The 18,361-nt window shown below is 50.2% G+C and overlaps 1 protein-coding gene across 1 annotated transcript in view; it reads left to right on the top strand.

The window, feature by feature from the left end:
- Nucleotides 1–1,727: 1,727 nt before the first annotated feature.
- Nucleotides 1,728–18,361, top strand: part of e2f4 (E2F transcription factor 4) — a 36,668-nt gene continuing 20,034 nt past the window's right edge. Inside the window, exons 1-2 of the mRNA XM_052028504.1 lie at nt 1,728–1,916; nt 17,021–17,130. Of these exons, the coding sequence (XP_051884464.1) occupies nt 1,800–1,916; nt 17,021–17,130 (227 nt within the window). The 5' untranslated portion in view covers nt 1,728–1,799. The remainder of the gene's footprint in view (nt 1,917–17,020; nt 17,131–18,361) is intronic.

The following is an 18,361-nucleotide window of genomic DNA, read 5'->3' as shown; positions in this document are numbered from 1 at the left end:
CTGTATGTCCATGAGCCATGCTTGTCACAGAGGATCCTGCAGCTCAATACTGATGTCAGTGCAAAAAATAAACTGTGCTCTGGCAACGTGGCTAAAGCTGCCTCTCAAAAATCCACTTAAAGTACAACTTTCATCACATTCTCACGGCTCTGGTTGCCTGCAGCCTGAAGTGCACGAACAGAGACAACAGTCAGTGCTGAGCACTCACTGTGCCTGCACTAGTGCCAGGCCACTCTTACCTGCGAATTGGTATTGGTTTATTATTGTCACTTGTACTGAGGTACAGTGAAAAACGTGTCCTGCATACCGATCGTACAGATAATTCATCACACAGTGCACTGAGGTAGTGCAAGGTAAAACAATAACAGAATGCAGAATAAAGTGTAACAGAAAGTGCAGTGCAGATAGACTATAACATGCCAGGTCATAATGAGGTAGAATGTGAGTTCAAGAGTCCAGTTCTTTGATTACTCCACTCAGGATACAGACCTTATTCCCTGGTGGTAGCACTGATCTCTCCTCCTTTTGCATTTGTAATCTTTTAGTATTCCCTTGTCTTTAATTATCTTCATCTCTTTGTCTTATCATGCACTCATGAAGCACCTCAAACTTTTTAATATGTTATGGAAGCAATGCATAATTTAAATGGAAGTGTCTTTATGCATCACCTCCCCACAGAACAAATGCGATTTGTCAATTGTCTTTCAGCCCTTCAGTCTTTGCATCTGCTTACATTTCATATGGGCTCATCATGTCTCTTGTATATGCTGCGTGTTGTTATTTCTCAATGCTTTCAAAATTGATTTCTTGGAATGATAACTTTTACAGAGGTCACTTAGAGTTGTGCATTTCCTATAGTGTCGCCAATTGTTGATCGGAAAGGAAACATATCTGCAGATGCTGGTAATCTGAAGTGAAAAACAGAAAATGGTGGAAACACTCAGCAGGTCAGGTAGCATCTGTGAAGATTGACAATGCTTCAAGTTGTTTAATTCCATTTCTTGATATTCTCTAATGTATGATTCATGTGGAAGCTAAATGAACGTTGCTGAAAAGTCACATCAAGTCCATGAGATTAACATTTCTGGTGCAAAATGATTTTAGGTTTCTATTCCAAACTCTCAGCACATGCTTCTTGTATAAGTTCTTGTGCTTTTCATTGCAAATGCACAACAATTGACAAGCAAACAAAAAAGTTGCAGATAGATTCGCACTGCGCCACATCAAATCCTACACTAATCCTACTTTAGTTCTCACCACACTCCAGCAGAGAGCAAAATAACCCCCCCCCCCCCAGAAAATACTGTTTGTAGTTAGCAGGTGAGACAACTGCTGAGGATGTGAAAAATCAAAAAAATTAAACTGCAGATGCTGGAAATCGAAAATAATAACAGAAAATGCTGACCAGATGAGCATTTCCATCAAGTTTATTTTTAAATATTATCTCAGCTGCTGGGGATATTCTGTTATTGTTTTTACCTGTACTACATCAGTGGACTCTGTACTAACCCTGTGTAATGCATTGACCTGTACCACCAGTACGCAAGACAAGTTTTTCACTGCACCTCGGTACAAGTGACGATAATAAAACCAAACCCCAGTTGACGTTTTGCACGGGACATCCCCCGGGTTGGGAGAGCAGCGGGCGTGCGGGAGGGATTGGGAGACGCTCCCTCAGGCCGCCGGCGCGCTGCGCCTCGGCGCGGTGCTTTGCGGACGCTCCCTGGCCGGACGGGGCCGCCTGTTCAAACGGGTCCCGGCGTGCCGCGCGCGCGCTGCTAACGGCCGCCGCCGACAAGATGGCCGAGGCGCTGCCGCAGACCCCGAGCAGGCATGAGAAGAGCCTGGGGCTCCTCACCACCAAGTTCGTGTCCCTGCTGCAGGAGGCCAAGGACGGCGTGCTCGACCTCAAAGTGGTGAGGCGTCGGTGCGGTGGGGGGGGGGGGGTGGTGGTGGTGGTGGTGGGCAGGCGGGGGGAACGGAGGCCCCGGGGGGAGGGGGAGGAACAGCACGAGGCCGGCGGTGGAACGTGGAGCCGCCGGCGGGGGGGGGGGGGGGGGGGGGAGACCGAGCGCCGGGACCCCGGGGGGGGGGGGGAAGGTGACATGAGCGCCGCACGGCCGCGACCCCCCCCCCCCCCACCGCCACCCCCACCGCCCCCGGGACTGGGACTGCTTTACTTCCCCCCCCTCCCCGTCCCCACCTTCATCACCCCCAGCACTGCCCCCCTTCCCCCCCCCATCATCACCCCCCCTCCATCATCACCCCCCCTCCATCATCACCCCCCCGGCACTGCCCCCCTTCCCCCCTCCATCATCACCCCCTCCCCCTCTCCATCATCACCCCCTTCCCCCCCCCATCATCACCCCCCCTCCCCCCCCCCATCATCACCCCCCCTCCATCATCACCCCCCCGGCACTGCCCCCTTCCCCCCCCCATCATCACCCCCTCCCCCCCTCCATCATCACCCCCCCGGCACTGCCCCCTTCCCCCCCCCCATCATCACCCCCCCGGCACTGCCCCCTTCCCCCCCCCATCATCACCCCCTCGCTCCCTCCATCATCACCCCCCCCCCCCATCATCACCCCTGGCACTGCCCCCTTCCCTCCCCCCCATCATCACCCCCGGCACTGCCCCCCTTCCCCCCCCCCATCATCACCCCCGGCACTGCCCCCCTTCCCCCCCCCCTCATCATCACCCCCGGCACTGCCCCCCTTCCCCCCCCCCCCTTCATCATCACCCCCGGCACTGCCCCCCTTCCCCCCCCCTTCATCATCACCCCCGGCACTGCCCCCCTTCCCCCCCCTTCATCACCACCCCCGGCACTGCCCCCCTTCCCCCCCTTCATCACCACCCCCGGCACTGCCCCCCCTCCCCCCTTCCATCATCACCCCCGGCGCTGCCCCCCCTTCCCCCCCCTCCATCATCTCCGGCACTGCCCCCTTTCCCCCCTCCTTGTCACCTCCAGCACTGCCCCCCTTCCCCCCCCCTTCATCACCACCCCCGGCACTGCCCCCCTTCCCCCCCTTCATCACCACCCCCGGCACTGCCCCCCTCCCCCCCTCCATCATCACCCCCGGCGCTGCCCCCCTTCTCCCCCCCCTCCATCACCTCCGGCACTGCCCCCTTTCCCCCCTCCTTGTCACCTCCGGCACTGCCCCCTTCCCCCCCCTCCATCATCACCCCCGGCACTGCCCCCTTCCCCCCCCTCCTCATCACCCCCGGCACTGCCCCCTTCCCCCCCCCTCCTCATCACCCCCGGCACTGCCCCCTTCCCCCCCTCCTCATCACCCCCGGCACTGCCCCCTTCCCCCCCCTCCTCATCACCCCCGGCGCTGCCCCCTTCTCCTCCCTCCCCCCCCCATCACACCCGGCACTGCCCCCTTCCCTGCCCCCCTCATCACCCCCGGCACTGCCCCCTTCCTCCCCTCCCCCCCATCACCCTCGGCACTGCCCCCTTCCTCCCCTCCCCTCCATCACCCTCGGCACTGCCCCCTTCCTCCCCTCCCCCCCATCACCCTCGGCACTGCCCCCTTCCTCCCCTCCCCCCCATCACCCTCGGCACTGCCCCCTTCCTCCCCTCCCCCCCATCACCCTCGGCACTGTCCCCTTCCTCCCCTCCCCCCCATCACGGCACTGCCCCCTTCCTCCCCTCCCCCCCATCACCCTCGGCACTGCCCCCTTCCTCCCCTCCCCCCCAATCACCCTCGGCACTGCCCCCTTCCTCCCCTCCCCCCCATCACCCTCGGCACTGCCCCCTTCCTCCCCTCCCCCCCATCACCCTCGGCACTGCCCCCTTCCTCCCCTCCCCCCCATCACCCTCGGCACTGCCCCCTTCCTCCCCTCCCCCCCATCACCCTCGGCACTGCCCCCTTCCTCCCCTCCCCCCCATCACCCTCGGCACTGCCCCCTTCCTCCCCTCCCCCCCATCACCCTCGGCACTGCCCCCTTCCTCCCCTCCCCCCCATCACCCTCGGCACTGCCCCCTTCCTCCCCTCCCCCCCCATCACCCTCGGCACTGCCCCCTTCCTCCCCTCCCCCCCATCACCCTCGGCACTGCCCCCTTCCTCCCCTCCCCCCCCATCACCCTCGGCACTGCCCCCTTCCTCCCCTCCCCCCCATCACCCTCGGCACTGCCCCCTTCCTCCCCTCCCCCCCATCACCCTCGGCACTGCCCCCTTCCTCCCCTCCCCCCCATCACCCTCGGTACTGCCCCCTCCCCCCCCATCACCCTCCAGCAATGCTCACTCCCCCCCTCCTCTCCCCACCTCCCCCATCACTCCCCCCTCCCCACCCCAATCACACCGGCACTGCTCCCTTCCCCCTCACCTCATCACCCCCACCTGGCACTCTTCCCTACCCAACCCCTGGCACTGCTCCTACCCCCACTCCAAGCACTGCTGCCCCACCGCAGTGTAGTTAGTGCCTACACTGGACCCTTGCAGTTTTGTAGCTTATTTGGTGCCCCTTGTGTCACTGAAATAGGTATGTGGCAGCCCAGTGAAGTGGTTAGGCCAGGCTACAAATAGCAATCGACCAACAGGACCCCTCGCCAATGGCCCTGCACATGCTACCTCTTTAATGAAAAAGGACATTTTTAGGGTCGCGGTCACAAGGTTTAAGAGTTGCTAATTTCACCCACTCACTGTCCACCCTCGCCAGCCCTGCCAAATAGGAATTAAATATCCATACATCCTCTAATGGCACCTCACCACTTGTCATGCCAGTTGGTTGATTTTCCACAGTTAAATATTTACAATATCCGTTGGAGTTAAAGGCACTGTGGAGGTAGGGAGGATAATTCCTCAGACCAAATATCAAGGCGGTTCATCGTGAAGTGGTAGCAGGAATGGATGTACAATTTGCCGTGGAACAACTCTTCCAGCTGTTTTTAGGTGTGACGAGATATTTTGCTGCGTTTACTGCGAAGAGGAGCCTGAAATATTCTGTGCTGCTGGGCTCATTCAAACCCAAACCCTGCTAGGATCTGCTCCTTCGTGACTGTTCCTGAGTATAGCCCAGGTGGGCCATCCGCTTGCTGCAGGGTTGGGAAAGGCCTGAACAATGCTGGATACTGTTCAACAAGGAAAACGTGTGCGCGCGTATACACACACACACACACACACACACAACGCAGTTGCCCCGATGGTTCAGTGGGTCGATGCATTGTTCACGCCACACACATCTTACAAAAGGTCAGGGGTTCGATCCATGAGCTGCTGAGTTGCTCCCTCTTGGCTAAGGAGGTGGTGGGGGTCTCTGCTTGTCTCGCTGTTCAGGGTGTCCTGGGACAGAGGCAACATATGGAGGTCCAGCAGTGATGATAGAAGCTAATGTGCCTCTCATGTGGTTGAATAGTGTGCTGTGTTTCTGTGCCAATGGGTGAAGATTGTTGCTGCGAATTATGTACTGGAGGGTGGCTGCTTCTGTGGACTTGCAACCCATGTTGAGTTTGAGGTAGTAAGGAATTGCAGCCCCATGGGGTCAAATTATAAAATTGTGTTGAGAGGGGGGGTGGAATGATAGATTTGGTTGGTGGGGGGGAGAGAGATGGGGAGGGAGCAAAATTTAGCCCTTGATTGTCCGGCTTACTGCAAGGTCAGGTCAGTGGGTAAGGGAGAGCCGTTGTCTTGGGCTGAACCAGGCTGTGGAGGTTTAATCCCATGTAAACGGGAGAATGGGGTTTGGGGCATGTTTGCCCTGTTTTGGGTATTGGGCAGAGAGGGCAATTGTAGCCCAGGTTGTGGAGGCATGGAATGATCATCTGTCAGGCTGGGATGTGGAATTGTATCTGGGTATCCACTGTAGGTGGGTACAGAATTGTTGCAGACAAGAGTAGCTGGCATCCGTAATTTGGTACTGCTGTTAGCCCTCGATTGTATTGTGGGTTGGTTAAAGACTCTGTACCCCATCACTTTAAAGATTCAATTCCAGGTCTGAGCTGAGGCAGCACTCGAATTGATGCATTATCCACGGTACCCTAGGATTGGAAGCCGGGTGGGGCAAGGTGTAGTCACTCCTCTCTAAACATCAGAAATCGGTTGTGCTATGATTCTCCTTGTGGTTGAATAGCTGCATGACGTTCCATTCTATTGGTGAAGAGCTTGCTGTGCTTATAAGCTGGAACATAAAGGCAGTAATGGAAAGAGTATCTGCTGCATGTAAGTGAGAGGTAAAACTAGAGGTACTGGGTGTCAATAATCACATTGAAACAAATGAACCATGCAACAAACGTGCACTGGAATTGGAAATAATTTTGGTATATCCTCCTGCATGTTCCTGCTCTCAGTCTTGCAATTTGTTAGACTTGAAACCATCAGAATATCTTTTATTGAGAGTGGGATTCCATCCTGATATTTTGGGGTTTGTTGGCACAGTCTGTTCGTGCTTTGTACGGCGTACAACATAACTGTGGTGTGTCCTCAGTATTCGCAGTGCCTTGCTCTTTCCTGCCATCGGCACGGAAGCTTTGTTTCATTCATGATGCCCCAACAGGAAGTTAAAATGGCCCAGAGGGTGAAAGGTGAAGGGTTATTAAGGGGATGTCATGGGTTCCAGTGGAGTGGAATAGCTAGTTCCATTCATGACACCCTGAGCATTCCTTCACCTTTGACCCTTAGAAGCCATTGTAACTTCTGTTAAGGTTGCGAACACCCGTAATTAAAGGTGAATTATCTGCAGTTTAGAATTTCCGTAATTGCTTCAACACGACATTTTTCTCCTCAAGGAGGTGGAATTTATTTGAATGAGCTGTTCGCTGGTGGCTGAACATCTTGCAGCATTGACCTCCACTGCTTTTGTCCTCGGGCCTTTCCATGAAGAACGATGAGGGCAGGTCAGGCTGTCTTTCAGGCCTGCTACTCAGTGGCTTTTGTACTTCCTTTAAAATTCCCCCAGTCTATCTTTGGCTGTTGCCTGCTCCCCTTTCCACTCATCCTTCTCTGATGGATGCTTGGGTAATGCCCCAAGGATAGCAATAGCCTGCTAATATATCAGCAGTTAACTACTTGACTCTACAGGGACACTCAACAGAGCTGATTCTTTGACCTCGCACCCCATTTCCCTCTGAGCCCTGCTTGTTTATGCTGGTGTCAACTCCATTGCACATTCCAGGCTAAAACTGAAATTCCTGAGCCGTAGAGAGATGCCGCACAGAAAGGGGCCCTTTCGCCTGCCAAGTCCATGCTGGCCATCAATCACCCATTTACACTGATCCTGCATTAATCCCTTTTTTATTCTCCCCACATTCTCATCAACTCCCCCCAGATTCTACCACTTGCCTACACAGTAGAGGCAATTTACAGTAGGCAATTCACAGCGGCCAATTAACCTCCCAACCCACACGTCTTTGGGATGTGAGGGGAAACTGGAGCACCCAGAGGAAACCCAGGCTGTTACAGGGAGAACGTGCAAACTCCACACAGACAGCACCCGAGGTCAGGATTGAACCCGGGTTTTTGGCGCGGCAAGGTTGCAGCTCTACTAGCTCCTCCACTGTACTACCCAGAAGAGAGAAATACAGCTGGGCTAGCAGCAGTTGCTGAGCGTTGGTTCATTTTTGCTCCCTCCTCGCTCTTGCTCAGGGCTACAGAAACATCAACAGCTCTGTACACGTCACTTCGCTGCCATTATCAGCTGAGATCCATCATAGTGAACCTGAAATAGATTGTTGTAAAAAGCCAGCTGGGAGCTTCAGTGACAGCCTGTTCTTGCCTGTACATGACTCCAGAACCCTGCCACGTGGCAAATTTGTAATTCCCCTCTGAAGTTCCCTGGAAAGCCACTCAGCTGGTTAAAAAGAATAATCATGCTCCTCAACAGCACTGTGGAAGCAAATCCACCCTGACTCTGGTTCAGGATAACAGCTTGGCGCCACACAGAGTGATTGGTGATGAGTAGTAATTACTGGTCTTCTCCAGGACGTTTAGGTGGGATACTGACTTGGGCGTTCAGTCATAATCGCACGGATGGTAACTCTGCATACCCCAAAGCTTTAGATTAAAAGTGCCAGGGATTGGGCAGCTGTTGTTGCCTGGTCGTAGTATTTCTTTTTGTGTATTTACCAGCCTTTGTTGCCAGCTGGTTCATGAGCGATGCGGAGTTTGACTACTTGATGAGTGGAGGAAGGATACCGGTCACTTTCTCATCACTGCTTCACTGCCTTGGACTATGGTGATGCCCTGATAACTTTCTGTTGTCTTGTTCTATTTGGCCATCCTCCACCCAGGTGGCGGGCTATTCAACTGTGGGGAGACAGTGCCGTTAAATGGGGGTCTCTCTTCAGCACTGGTGGTTGCAATGCAGTCTGTCTCCCTGGCAAATTACTGGCTGGGAGCAGAATAGAGGGACAAGCACATCTTGTGCCAATCCACATTGAGCTGTGTGTTTATTCTTGAGACCTTTCATTCGAAATTATGTGTGGTCCTCTGACAAAAAAAATAAATTGTAGGTTATTGAGTGGATGGGTGTAAAACTTGGCATGGCTTGAACCCGTTTCCTTCATGGCCTCTACTTCGTGCTCCTGCCTGCTTTTAGCTGAGGGTTCATGTGCCAATAAGAGGGATAGATTTTATTTTCTGTAATACAGGAGGAGAAGATTTGGCCCAACAGGTCCATGCTAACTCCCAGGGGAACAATCCCATTTGTCCCAGTCTCCCTCACTTCCCTGCACCTCTGTAACTTGTTCTCTTTCACACACACCCATCAATTCCACCTTTTAATCTGTTCTGTCATTAATCTGCCAGAGCACCTGGGAGAAATCCTCAATGTCATGGGGAGAGGTGCTGCTAGTGTGAGGTTTGTGTACTGAGATTGGGATCGAACTTGGGTCCCTGGAGCTGTAAAACCCAGTGTATATGTGGTTGGGCAGTTGTCGGACAGGGTGGGGTCTGCCAACTAATTGTAGGGTCAACTGGCTCAGTTTGTGCAAGAAATACTCGTTGAAGGGCACGAGGGGAAATTCAGTTTCAGTCAATTCCCATGCCAAAGTGTTGATCTATAGGCTGATTCCCCATGCATGACCGTAGGAAATGCTGCACCTTTACCATGAGGCATTGAATCAAGGCCTTGTCGTCCATGCCAGAAGTCCAGGTGGCTGTGCTAGATCTCATCTCCTGATCCATACCATTACCTTTAGCCATTACTGCCTCCATTCCCAAAAAAGCAGCTCCACTGGCTTACCTGATTTTGAATGCAAAATGGTGGCCAAATCTGCCAATATATGTTGCCCTAATCACAAGCTATCCCTTGTGTGCAAGTCTAATGCTTTCAGGTGAGATGTTAGGGTGTATAAGATGCTGTTTGGTGCAAGGAGTCTTTTAAATGGCGGCCAGTCAAAGGATTATTCCTCTGCCAATCTGTAGTTCTTGGCACACTCACTGGCTAAAGTTTTGCCAGTTAGTGGGGCTGCTAGCCAGATGGAGGTCGACAGTGCCAGCTGCTTGTGGCCTGCTGGGTGAATTGGGGAAGGCATGAGTGCACAATTTAAAAATGTGCGAGAATCAGGTCTGGAGAGGTGCCAGTGGTGCCTGTAGAGGAATGTGGCCTGGTCAAATGCCATTGCAGTAGGTGTGGAGATCTTAAGATTCAGCAGATGGCTCAGGGACAAGGTAGAAGAACAAATAATCTTCACAGGAAAAACACTCAACAGTAGAATTGTTCCTGAAATGATCTCTGAGGCAATGTGCGCAGTGATTTATTGGTGGTGATGTGCTTTCTTTTTAAGTCTGAAAACAAATTGAAGATATGGGTGGTAAAAACTGACCCTTCACCTTTGGGACTAGCATTTAGATGCAGTTTCTACACCTAGGGTCAAATTTGAAAAGTGGTCAGGCAGCCCCTGTCCAGTTGCAGAGGGCAAAACTGCCAAACTGTTTAGATTGGCATCTCAACAGTAGTAATTCAAGCCCCGCTAAACCTGTCAGTGAGGAAGACCGGGAAGCAGACTTGGGTGCAAGATTCCCATTTCCCACCTTCCTCTTCAAGTGTCATACTATTCTGACTTGGGACTATATTGCTGTTCCTTTTTTCATTGTTTGGATAAGTATCCTGGAAAATGACCATCCAACACCATACAGTGATTGGAATGTGTGATTCACCAACCAAATTTCAGGATCAGTAAGAAATGAGCTGGGAATGAAGACAAAGCCAGAACTTTTGTCCAACTGGAGCCCAGTTTGGTTTAATGAGGTCTGACACAGCGTGGGTTGCAACATTTTGTCTCCTGACTTTGCTCGGATGGCCCCTTCCATTTGGTGCATGTTTTAGGGCAGGTTGCCCAATTCTAAAGCGTGCAGGGGTGGAAGCTTGTTTTTCTCCTGAGGTGGCAGGTGGAAACTACTGATGTGATTAAGAGGAGCAGGTAATGCCACTTTGCGGTTCTGGAGCAGTGGGTTTGGATGAAGTGTTTGAGTCTGAGTCAGCTGGCTGCATGTGGTTGATCTTGGCACATGAAGCCCACTGGGAAAGAGCGACAAGACGTATGCACTTGGCTTAAAAGGACTCTTGGATAATTGCATTTCAAATCTCAACACATCATTTGCTCAGACCACATTGGTGACATTGATGTGTTGATCCCTGGTTATCATACAAAATATTTGCCCCAACTGGAACTATTAAAGTCCATGGTCCAACCCATATTCAGTGTTGCGTTTGTTGGTCTTGGTCATGACACTCGTAAGCTGTGCACAAGAGTTTTACTATTGGACGTGGCACTGGACTGTACGGGAAGGGACTTTAGGGAAGGGGGCAGCTGTGGATGCCCCTGGGTGGGGGCAGTAGACTACATGTGGCTACCTTTTCATTGACCTTGCCTCGCACCTCCATTGTTGTTGTTTACAAGTCAGAATGTGTCAGGTTTACCCACACCAAGGTTGCCCGTGTGGTGTGGCTGCCTTGTGCATTGCTGGATCTGGCAGTGAGTTGCAGGGCCTGTTGGCTTGCAGCCGTCTCACTGATCCATGACTGGGCCATAGTTTGTTGTGTTGTTAGCTAGCTGCTGGCAGTGAGGTTTTGGACTGGGGAAGAAGAATAAGAATCCATTCCTGATCAATAATAGGATTCGAGACTGAAGTAGCCTGTGACCAATGTCTTGGTGGCTAAGTGTGCTGGTGGGTGAAATAATCAGCGTATAGCTGAGGGAGAACCAGAAGTGTGAGGTCCAGTCCAGAAGGTGCTGCTTGAGAAAAATGATGGCAGAGGGAGATGGTTAGATTCTGCAAGTCGAAAGGGAATTGGCCGTGAACCCAAGTAGAAGTTTGCAGCTGTCAGTGTGGAGTGGTGGAGTAGGACCAATTAATTGGCCCTTCCAGTGGTGGCAAGATGGGCTGAATGGCTACCTCCTTTGTTATCTGCGCAGGTTGGTCTGCATTTAGGGTGAGTGATCATGTGACATTTGACTCGCTGGGCTGAAGGGAGGCAGAGGGTGGGGGAAAGAAAGGATTACGTTAAATCATATCCATGGGAAAGGAATTCTTTGGTATTCCTGGACCAAGAATTTTCTTGACTGTGGTGAGTGAATTTAGGAAGCACTGCCAGCCTTCAGAAGCATGTTGCATACCTGAGAGACTGCTTGGGCAGTGACTGACCTGAAATTGAGAGGAGAAGGTAGCTTTTACATTGTACCTTTCACATCCTCAGGATATTGGAGCTCAAGTAGTTTTTGAAGTATGGTCACTATTCTAATCACAGAACAGCTCTCAATAAGCAAAGTGACAGAGGAAGTAGAGCTACGAACACAGACTGCTGGAGGAACTCGGCAGGTCAGGCAGCATCTATGGAGGGAAATGAACAGTCGATGTTTCAGGCTGAGGCCCTTCATCAGGACTGGAAAGGAAGAGGGCAGAAGCCAGAATAAAAGGGTAGAGGGAGGGGGAGGAGCGCAAGGTGATAGGTGGGTCCAGGTGAAGGGGGAAGGTAGGTGGGGGAGGGGGTGTTGAAAAGGAATGATGTGAGAAGCTGGGAGGTAATAGATGGAAGAGGCAAAAGGCTGAACAAGGAGGAATCATGATGGAGGCCATGGAATAAAGGGAAGGAGGTGGAGACCTGCTGCCTTGTAAATCCTGTGACCTGGGTTTGATCCTGACCTCTGGTACTGTTTACATATTCTCCTGTGATCGTGTGAGTGCCCCTTGGTGCTCTGGTTACCTCCCACATCCCAAAGACATGCAGTTTGACAGGTTAAGTGACCATGGAAACTGCTGCTGGTGTGGAGGTCAGTGGTAGAATCTTGGGGGGGGGGGGGGGGGGGGGGGGGGGGCGTTGATGGGAATGTGGGGAGAATAAAATAGGTTTAGCACAGGGCTAGTGTCTAAATGGGTGCTTGATGTTTGGCCCAGACTCGACAGGTCGAAGGGCCAGCTTCCAGACTGTACGCCTCTATACTGTACATTGCTACAGTGTGATAATGATCAGATGAAAGAATGATTGTAGGGTAAATATTGGCCAGAATAATGGAGCTGCCTTTTTTAAAATTTTGTTATCAAGTCTTACTGGTACCTGGGAAAGCAGAAGTGGCCTCAGTTTGCCGTCTGACCTGAAATACTGCTCTTTCAGCAGGACTAATGTTTCCAGTTCTGCACATTAGTGCTGGCCAAGAGTCTGGGCTTGAGCTTCTGAGGTGAGACTTGAGTTGGCTGAACCCTGATCCTGTAGCAGGTGTAGGAGAGGAGACAATAGGGTGGGTGGAGGGGAAGCCAGCAGAATTTGTTTCAGGTGACCACCTCCCTGGATGATGCCATTGGTGCATATTACTGCTGCGACAGCCTCTGTAGTCAAATGGCTCGCAGTCCTTTTAATCATCTGCTTGACGCGGGTGTCGCTGGCGTGGCTGTTGTAAAATGCCCCGCTCCAATTGCCTTTGTAAAACTGCTGTTAAGCTAACTTGAGTTCCAGGGTTTTGGCCTGGTGGTGAGGAAAGTGTGACATATTAGTGACCTGGAGAAGGGATGTTAATGGATGAAATTTGGATATGTTTCCTGCACCTTCTGTCTTTCTCCTTTGAGGTGGTAGAGGTTGTATGTTCTAGAGATGCTGTCAAAGGTGCCTTGGAAGTTGCTACAGTGCATCTTGTAGATTGCATGCTCTGCTGCCAGTGTGGTGGAGAAAATGAATGTTGAAAGTGCTGTTAAATTTGTAACTAGTAAGTTCCTCCCCAGAATATTGCTTGGCGTTGAACATCAGAGGGAGGTGTTTGGATTCTTTGCAGTTGTCATTGAATGCTACGTCTGGTGTGAATGTTACTTGCCAAGTACCAGTGCAGGCTCAAATGTTGCCAGGTTTTGTGACGTGTTCGCATGTGCAACAAAAGGGGCTGACTGCTTTGAATATCATCCTTGCCCGTGACCCTATGGAGGGAGGGTCATTGATGAAGCAACTAAGGTACTGCCTTGGGTGCTTCCGGGAGGGATTCTTGCTGTGAGGTTTGAGTCTGAGAATTTTGACCTCCAACATCTTCAGCCACCTTTTTTCGTGAGTGATATCATTCCTGTCATTGAAAGGTTTTACCTCTCCATTCTCATCGATGCACTAGATAACTCTGTCTTGGGTAATCATGCATGCTTCACCATTGAAGTTGAGCTCTTGGTTTTTATGCTGGTTTCTGGAGTCTATCCCATTTAGCACAGTCATGGTCCCAGATAACATGAAGGGTGTCCCAAGTGTGAAGGAAGGAATTTGCCTCCACGATGGTTGGTAGTGGTCATTCCTACCAGTATTGTTAAAGACGCAAGCAACTGCTACAGGTAAAAATGTGACGATGAGGTCAAGGTGATTTCCCCATCTCCGTTAATTTATTCACTGCTGCTACAACTCCATTCTGAGAGGTATGTTCTTGAGGATCAGGCTAGTTTAGCTAGTGGTGATGGACATGGAATCCACTGGGGGACTTGCCCTTTCTACTTTCACTGCTTCCAAGTGTTGTTCCACATGGAGCGTTCATTGATCAGCTGAGGGAAGATTGTAGAGGAAGCTTCCTTGCTTATGTTTGACCTAGTGCTTTGAGATTGCATGGGGTCTGGAGTTGATGTTGAGGACTCCCCAGGCTATTCTCTCCAGCCTGTACCACCCGGTCTTGTGGGATCAAGTACTCTGGTGGAGTCTGACACGTTATCTTTGAAATGTGATGCTGTGAGTGCGACAGATCAAGAAGCAGTCTGACTGTGGGGGAAGACTCTTTCACAGCAGTTCAGATCACTTTGCTGTGTTGACTGAGCTGAATGCACTGTTGACGTACCTGATGCCTTGAACTTTAAGTGATGCACAGCTCCAGTTCCTATGGTGATGCTGTTAGAAGAAGGATGATGGGGGGATTATTAGTGACTTGGTCCTAAATGCTGATGCAGTTTTCCCAGTCCTCTATCTCTGAATGCAATTGAACTTGATGCTTCCTCCATTCCTCCATCTGCCACCTGTACTAGTCTGTGGGTCACTGCTATTTTTGCCCCATGCCATGAATTGCTAATCTATCATTAGCAATCCACAGATTCGTCAGGTGGCACTCGTGGCCCGTTGAACAATAATAACGTGGAATCTCTATATTCCATCAATCCAAGTCAGAGATTTTCCTCACTTGGGTGAGAGGTGGTTTATCTATCTTATGGCACAGAAGGAGCCCATCAGGTTCAGGCCAACTTCTAACAGAGCAATCTCATCAGTGCCATTCCCTTTCCCCTTGTGTATCCCTGCAACTTGTGCTCTCTCACGTGTGCATCAACTCCCCTTTGGTTCTTTTGCCAAACCTAACTAGGAGTCTTTTACAGGAGCCATATCATCCACCCACAGTCTTTGGGGTGTGGGAAGTAATGTGATCACAGGATAAATGTGTAAACTTCACACAGCAGCTGAGGCATGATCTTTGGAGCTGTGAGGCAGCAGCACTAATCAAACTTCCTGCTTTACACTGGCTTTTGCCAGTTTCCAATGGTTGACTGAGGCCTTTTGGGTCTGTGCTTTTTGCATTTGATGCTTTCCATCCGCGCACACAGCCCATCGGAGTACATGCGTAAGGGTCCCTGAGCGTGCTCGGACGGCTATCTTCAATTTGGGTTCATAGGTTAGCTGCAGCGAAGCACATCTCTCTGATAGAGAGCTCAGATGTGTTGCAATGTTGCTATGAAGGAAAGACAAAGAAAATGATCCGATCTGTGGAACTCCTGAATGTTTTCTCTTTGGCAATCTTGACATTTTAACCTGACATCCAGAAAGAATAATTTTCTTTTTTGTTATTAAAACGGAGTTTTGAAGAACCTTGCAACCATTTTCAGGAATGTTGTGGTGGCGGAAACATAGCATCCAACTTGTGCACTGCAGTATCTCACAATTAGCATTAAGATAAGCAATTCATTTTTTTATACCTTCAATGGTTCAGGAATAAATATTGGTCAGAATTACAGGGAAATCTCCCCTGCTGTTTCAAAGTGCATAAGATCTTGTACATCCCCTTGAGATAGCAAACTGCCTCTTGGGTTTAACTTCCACTTGGAAAGAAGGTGCCATTGGTGCAGTACTCCTTGGACCCAGACTCTAGTGAGTGAGGGGCAGAAATTGGGATGTATAGGATATGGCACGCATACTTAACTGAGAAACTGGCTGATTCCCATATAATTTTTTCAGAACAATTGAGTTACAGGTCAGTCCTGAGTGAAATGACACCAGGACATTGTCTCAGAGTCACCAGATGATGTATCAGACCAGTTTTCTCGACAAAGAAAACCTAGCTTTCTCTCAATTGAACCTCCGCTAGGAGGGTGAATTCCTTCCTGGCGAAATAAGCTGGGCTCTGTCCAAATATTTCCCTTGCACTTGAAAACCAATGTTGGCAATCCTGGCCCTTCTGGACAATAAAAGGATTATTTTCTTCTTTTATGAAGCGTGGGCCAATATTTATTGCTTTTGAACTGTTGCATTCCACAGCATTTATTGCCTTTGATGCACTTCCATGGCACTGTTGTGCTGGAAGCTCTAGGATTAGTTTTTGATGGGATGGGTGTGAAGAAATCTTCTTGTGAGGGAAGATCAGAACTTGAGGTCATAATTGTAATATGATCACTGTCGAATTCAGTCTGGAACTTGGCAAAATGTTTGGTAAAAATGTAGAGCAATCTATCATGGAGAGGAGCTGGCTACAAGTTAATTCATTTAAGTAAGGTAAGGATATAAAGAGGCTTTGAGAGAATACAGCAAAGTAGATTATGGCAGGTGCAGTATAATGTAGAAAAATGTGAAGGTATCTACTTTGGTGCACAAGACAGGAAAAAATATTATTTTTGAAAGGTGAGAGATTGGGTTTTGTTGACGTGAGCAAGCCCACCTAGGTCCCCTGCTGAACAAGTTACTGCAAGTTAAAGTTCAGGTACAGGTAGGTATCTAATTGCACTTTGCCATTTATTATGAAAAGATGTGAGCATACAAGTGGAGATATCTTACTGAAATTGTATAAGGCCAAGCATATTGAGTACAGTTTTAGTCCTCTCCCATTGGGGGGGAAGAAAAGGATAAACTTGCCATGCAGTGAGTCCAGCAAACAGGACTCGACAGGGTGTATATGTCTCCTGGCTGAGAGTCTAGAACCAGGGATAACCGTCCCTGAATAGGGGATAGGCTGCTTAGGCCAAGGATTGGGAGGAATTTCTTCATCCAGTGGTGGTCAATCTTTGGTATATATTTGAAATCCTCTATCTTGGTAGGGCTGTGAAAGCTTCAGTTGTTGAGTTCATTCAAATTGGAGATTGAGAATTTTTTGTTTATTAGGGAAATGAAGGGATATGGGGATAAGGCAGCAAAATGGCGCTGATGGAGAAGATCAGCCTTTACTTTGAATGGCAGGGCAGACTTGAAGGCCAAATGGCCCACTCCTATTTATTGCACTTTGAAGGGGAGACTGGATATGCATGAGGGGGAAGGATGTACTTTGGATAAACAAGGGTAGAGGAAGGTCGTGCTGAGTATAAATACAGATGAGCAGTAAATGGGTCGAACAACCTGTTCCTGAACAATAAATTCCACCATTTTGTTTTCTTTCCAGGCAGCAGACACACTGGCCGTGCGACAGAAGCGTCGGATTTATGATATCACCAACGTTTTGGAGGGGATCGGATTGATTGAGAAGAAATCAAAGAACAGCATTCAGTGGAAGTGAGTGTGTGTGAGTGCTGGGGGGCACGGGCGTGTAGGATCTATCTCTGTGGTATTTCAGTATCACAGTTTCCCCTCTTTCTCTCCAGCCAGCTTGCCCATCTCTATCTTACTCTCTGTCTGCCTCTTTTCCCCTCTGTGTTTTCCCCCACCCTCCCCTTTCCCCTGCTCCAGTCGGCTTACAAATGTATTTCACTTGGCTTGGAATATCAGATCCCAGCACAAATGAGAAGTGGTGCTAATCACCTGCCCTTGCTGGAGTTCTGTTTGCAATGAATTGAAGAACCCTGCAAGTTGTATGAACCTGGCATAAGAACCACACCAGTGTGGGCTCATTGGACCCCTGTCCCACGGGATGGGGGCGGAGCACTGGCAGGGGAATTAGGATGATTGGCACCTATTCCACAGGAATGGGGTCTGCATGTCAGATCACCAGGGACAATCCTGTGATCTGTTCTGCTGGATCTGGTCTGCCTAGGGCGTTCCCTTCCGTTCTGTTCAGGATCACCATATTCTGTCCCTAAGCACTTGTGAATAGGACGAAGTCATATGACCTTGTCTGTTTGGCATGGTGCTACCATAGCTGCAAGCCACTTGTGGGGAGTGCTGATGAGTACTGGCCATTTGACTGGAGGGAAAATGGGCCAGTGTGTGAGGGGTGGAGGTTGATGTGGAAAATTGACTGATAACCCATTAGCACTGCATCCTTATTTGTTTACCAACAGGCAGCAATGAGCTTCTGTTTTTATTTCACACCTCTCAATGTGAGAGTTCTGCAAAGAGCCAACTTACCCACTGTTTAAAATCTCAGCATGGATTTAGAAGTACATCTTGATTTCTGGGAGAGTTGAAGCTGATTACCACAGTAGAGGGAGTGGGGTGTGATTTCCTGGGAGCATGGTGAGTGGGAGTGGGTTTCCTGAGATTCCGGATTGGGTTGGCTACTGGGATGGTTTGGAGAGCTTGATGAGTTTGACACATTATTGAACTGCAGCACCAGTCACTGGATAGAAACCAACAGAAGTTGAACTGACTGCAACACTGCCAGAGTCAAGTGGGCAGCAATGCTGGCATGGGATACAATTATTGCCATGCACTCTAGACCAAAACCTTATTGAGAGAAGGGGGGTGGCTTGCTGTGATGACTGGGTCAGGATATATTGAGGGTAGTTACTTTGAGGGGAAGCATTCCTCTCACTACTGGAGGACGAGGGGTATGGAGTTCTTGTGA

This window comes from Pristis pectinata, chromosome 13 (assembly GCF_009764475.1).
Source record: "Pristis pectinata isolate sPriPec2 chromosome 13, sPriPec2.1.pri, whole genome shotgun sequence".
Classification (NCBI taxonomy): Eukaryota; Metazoa; Chordata; class Chondrichthyes; order Rhinopristiformes; family Pristidae; genus Pristis; species Pristis pectinata.
Note: the sequence above shows the minus strand (reverse complement) of the source record. Positions and strands in the feature narration are given on the sequence as shown.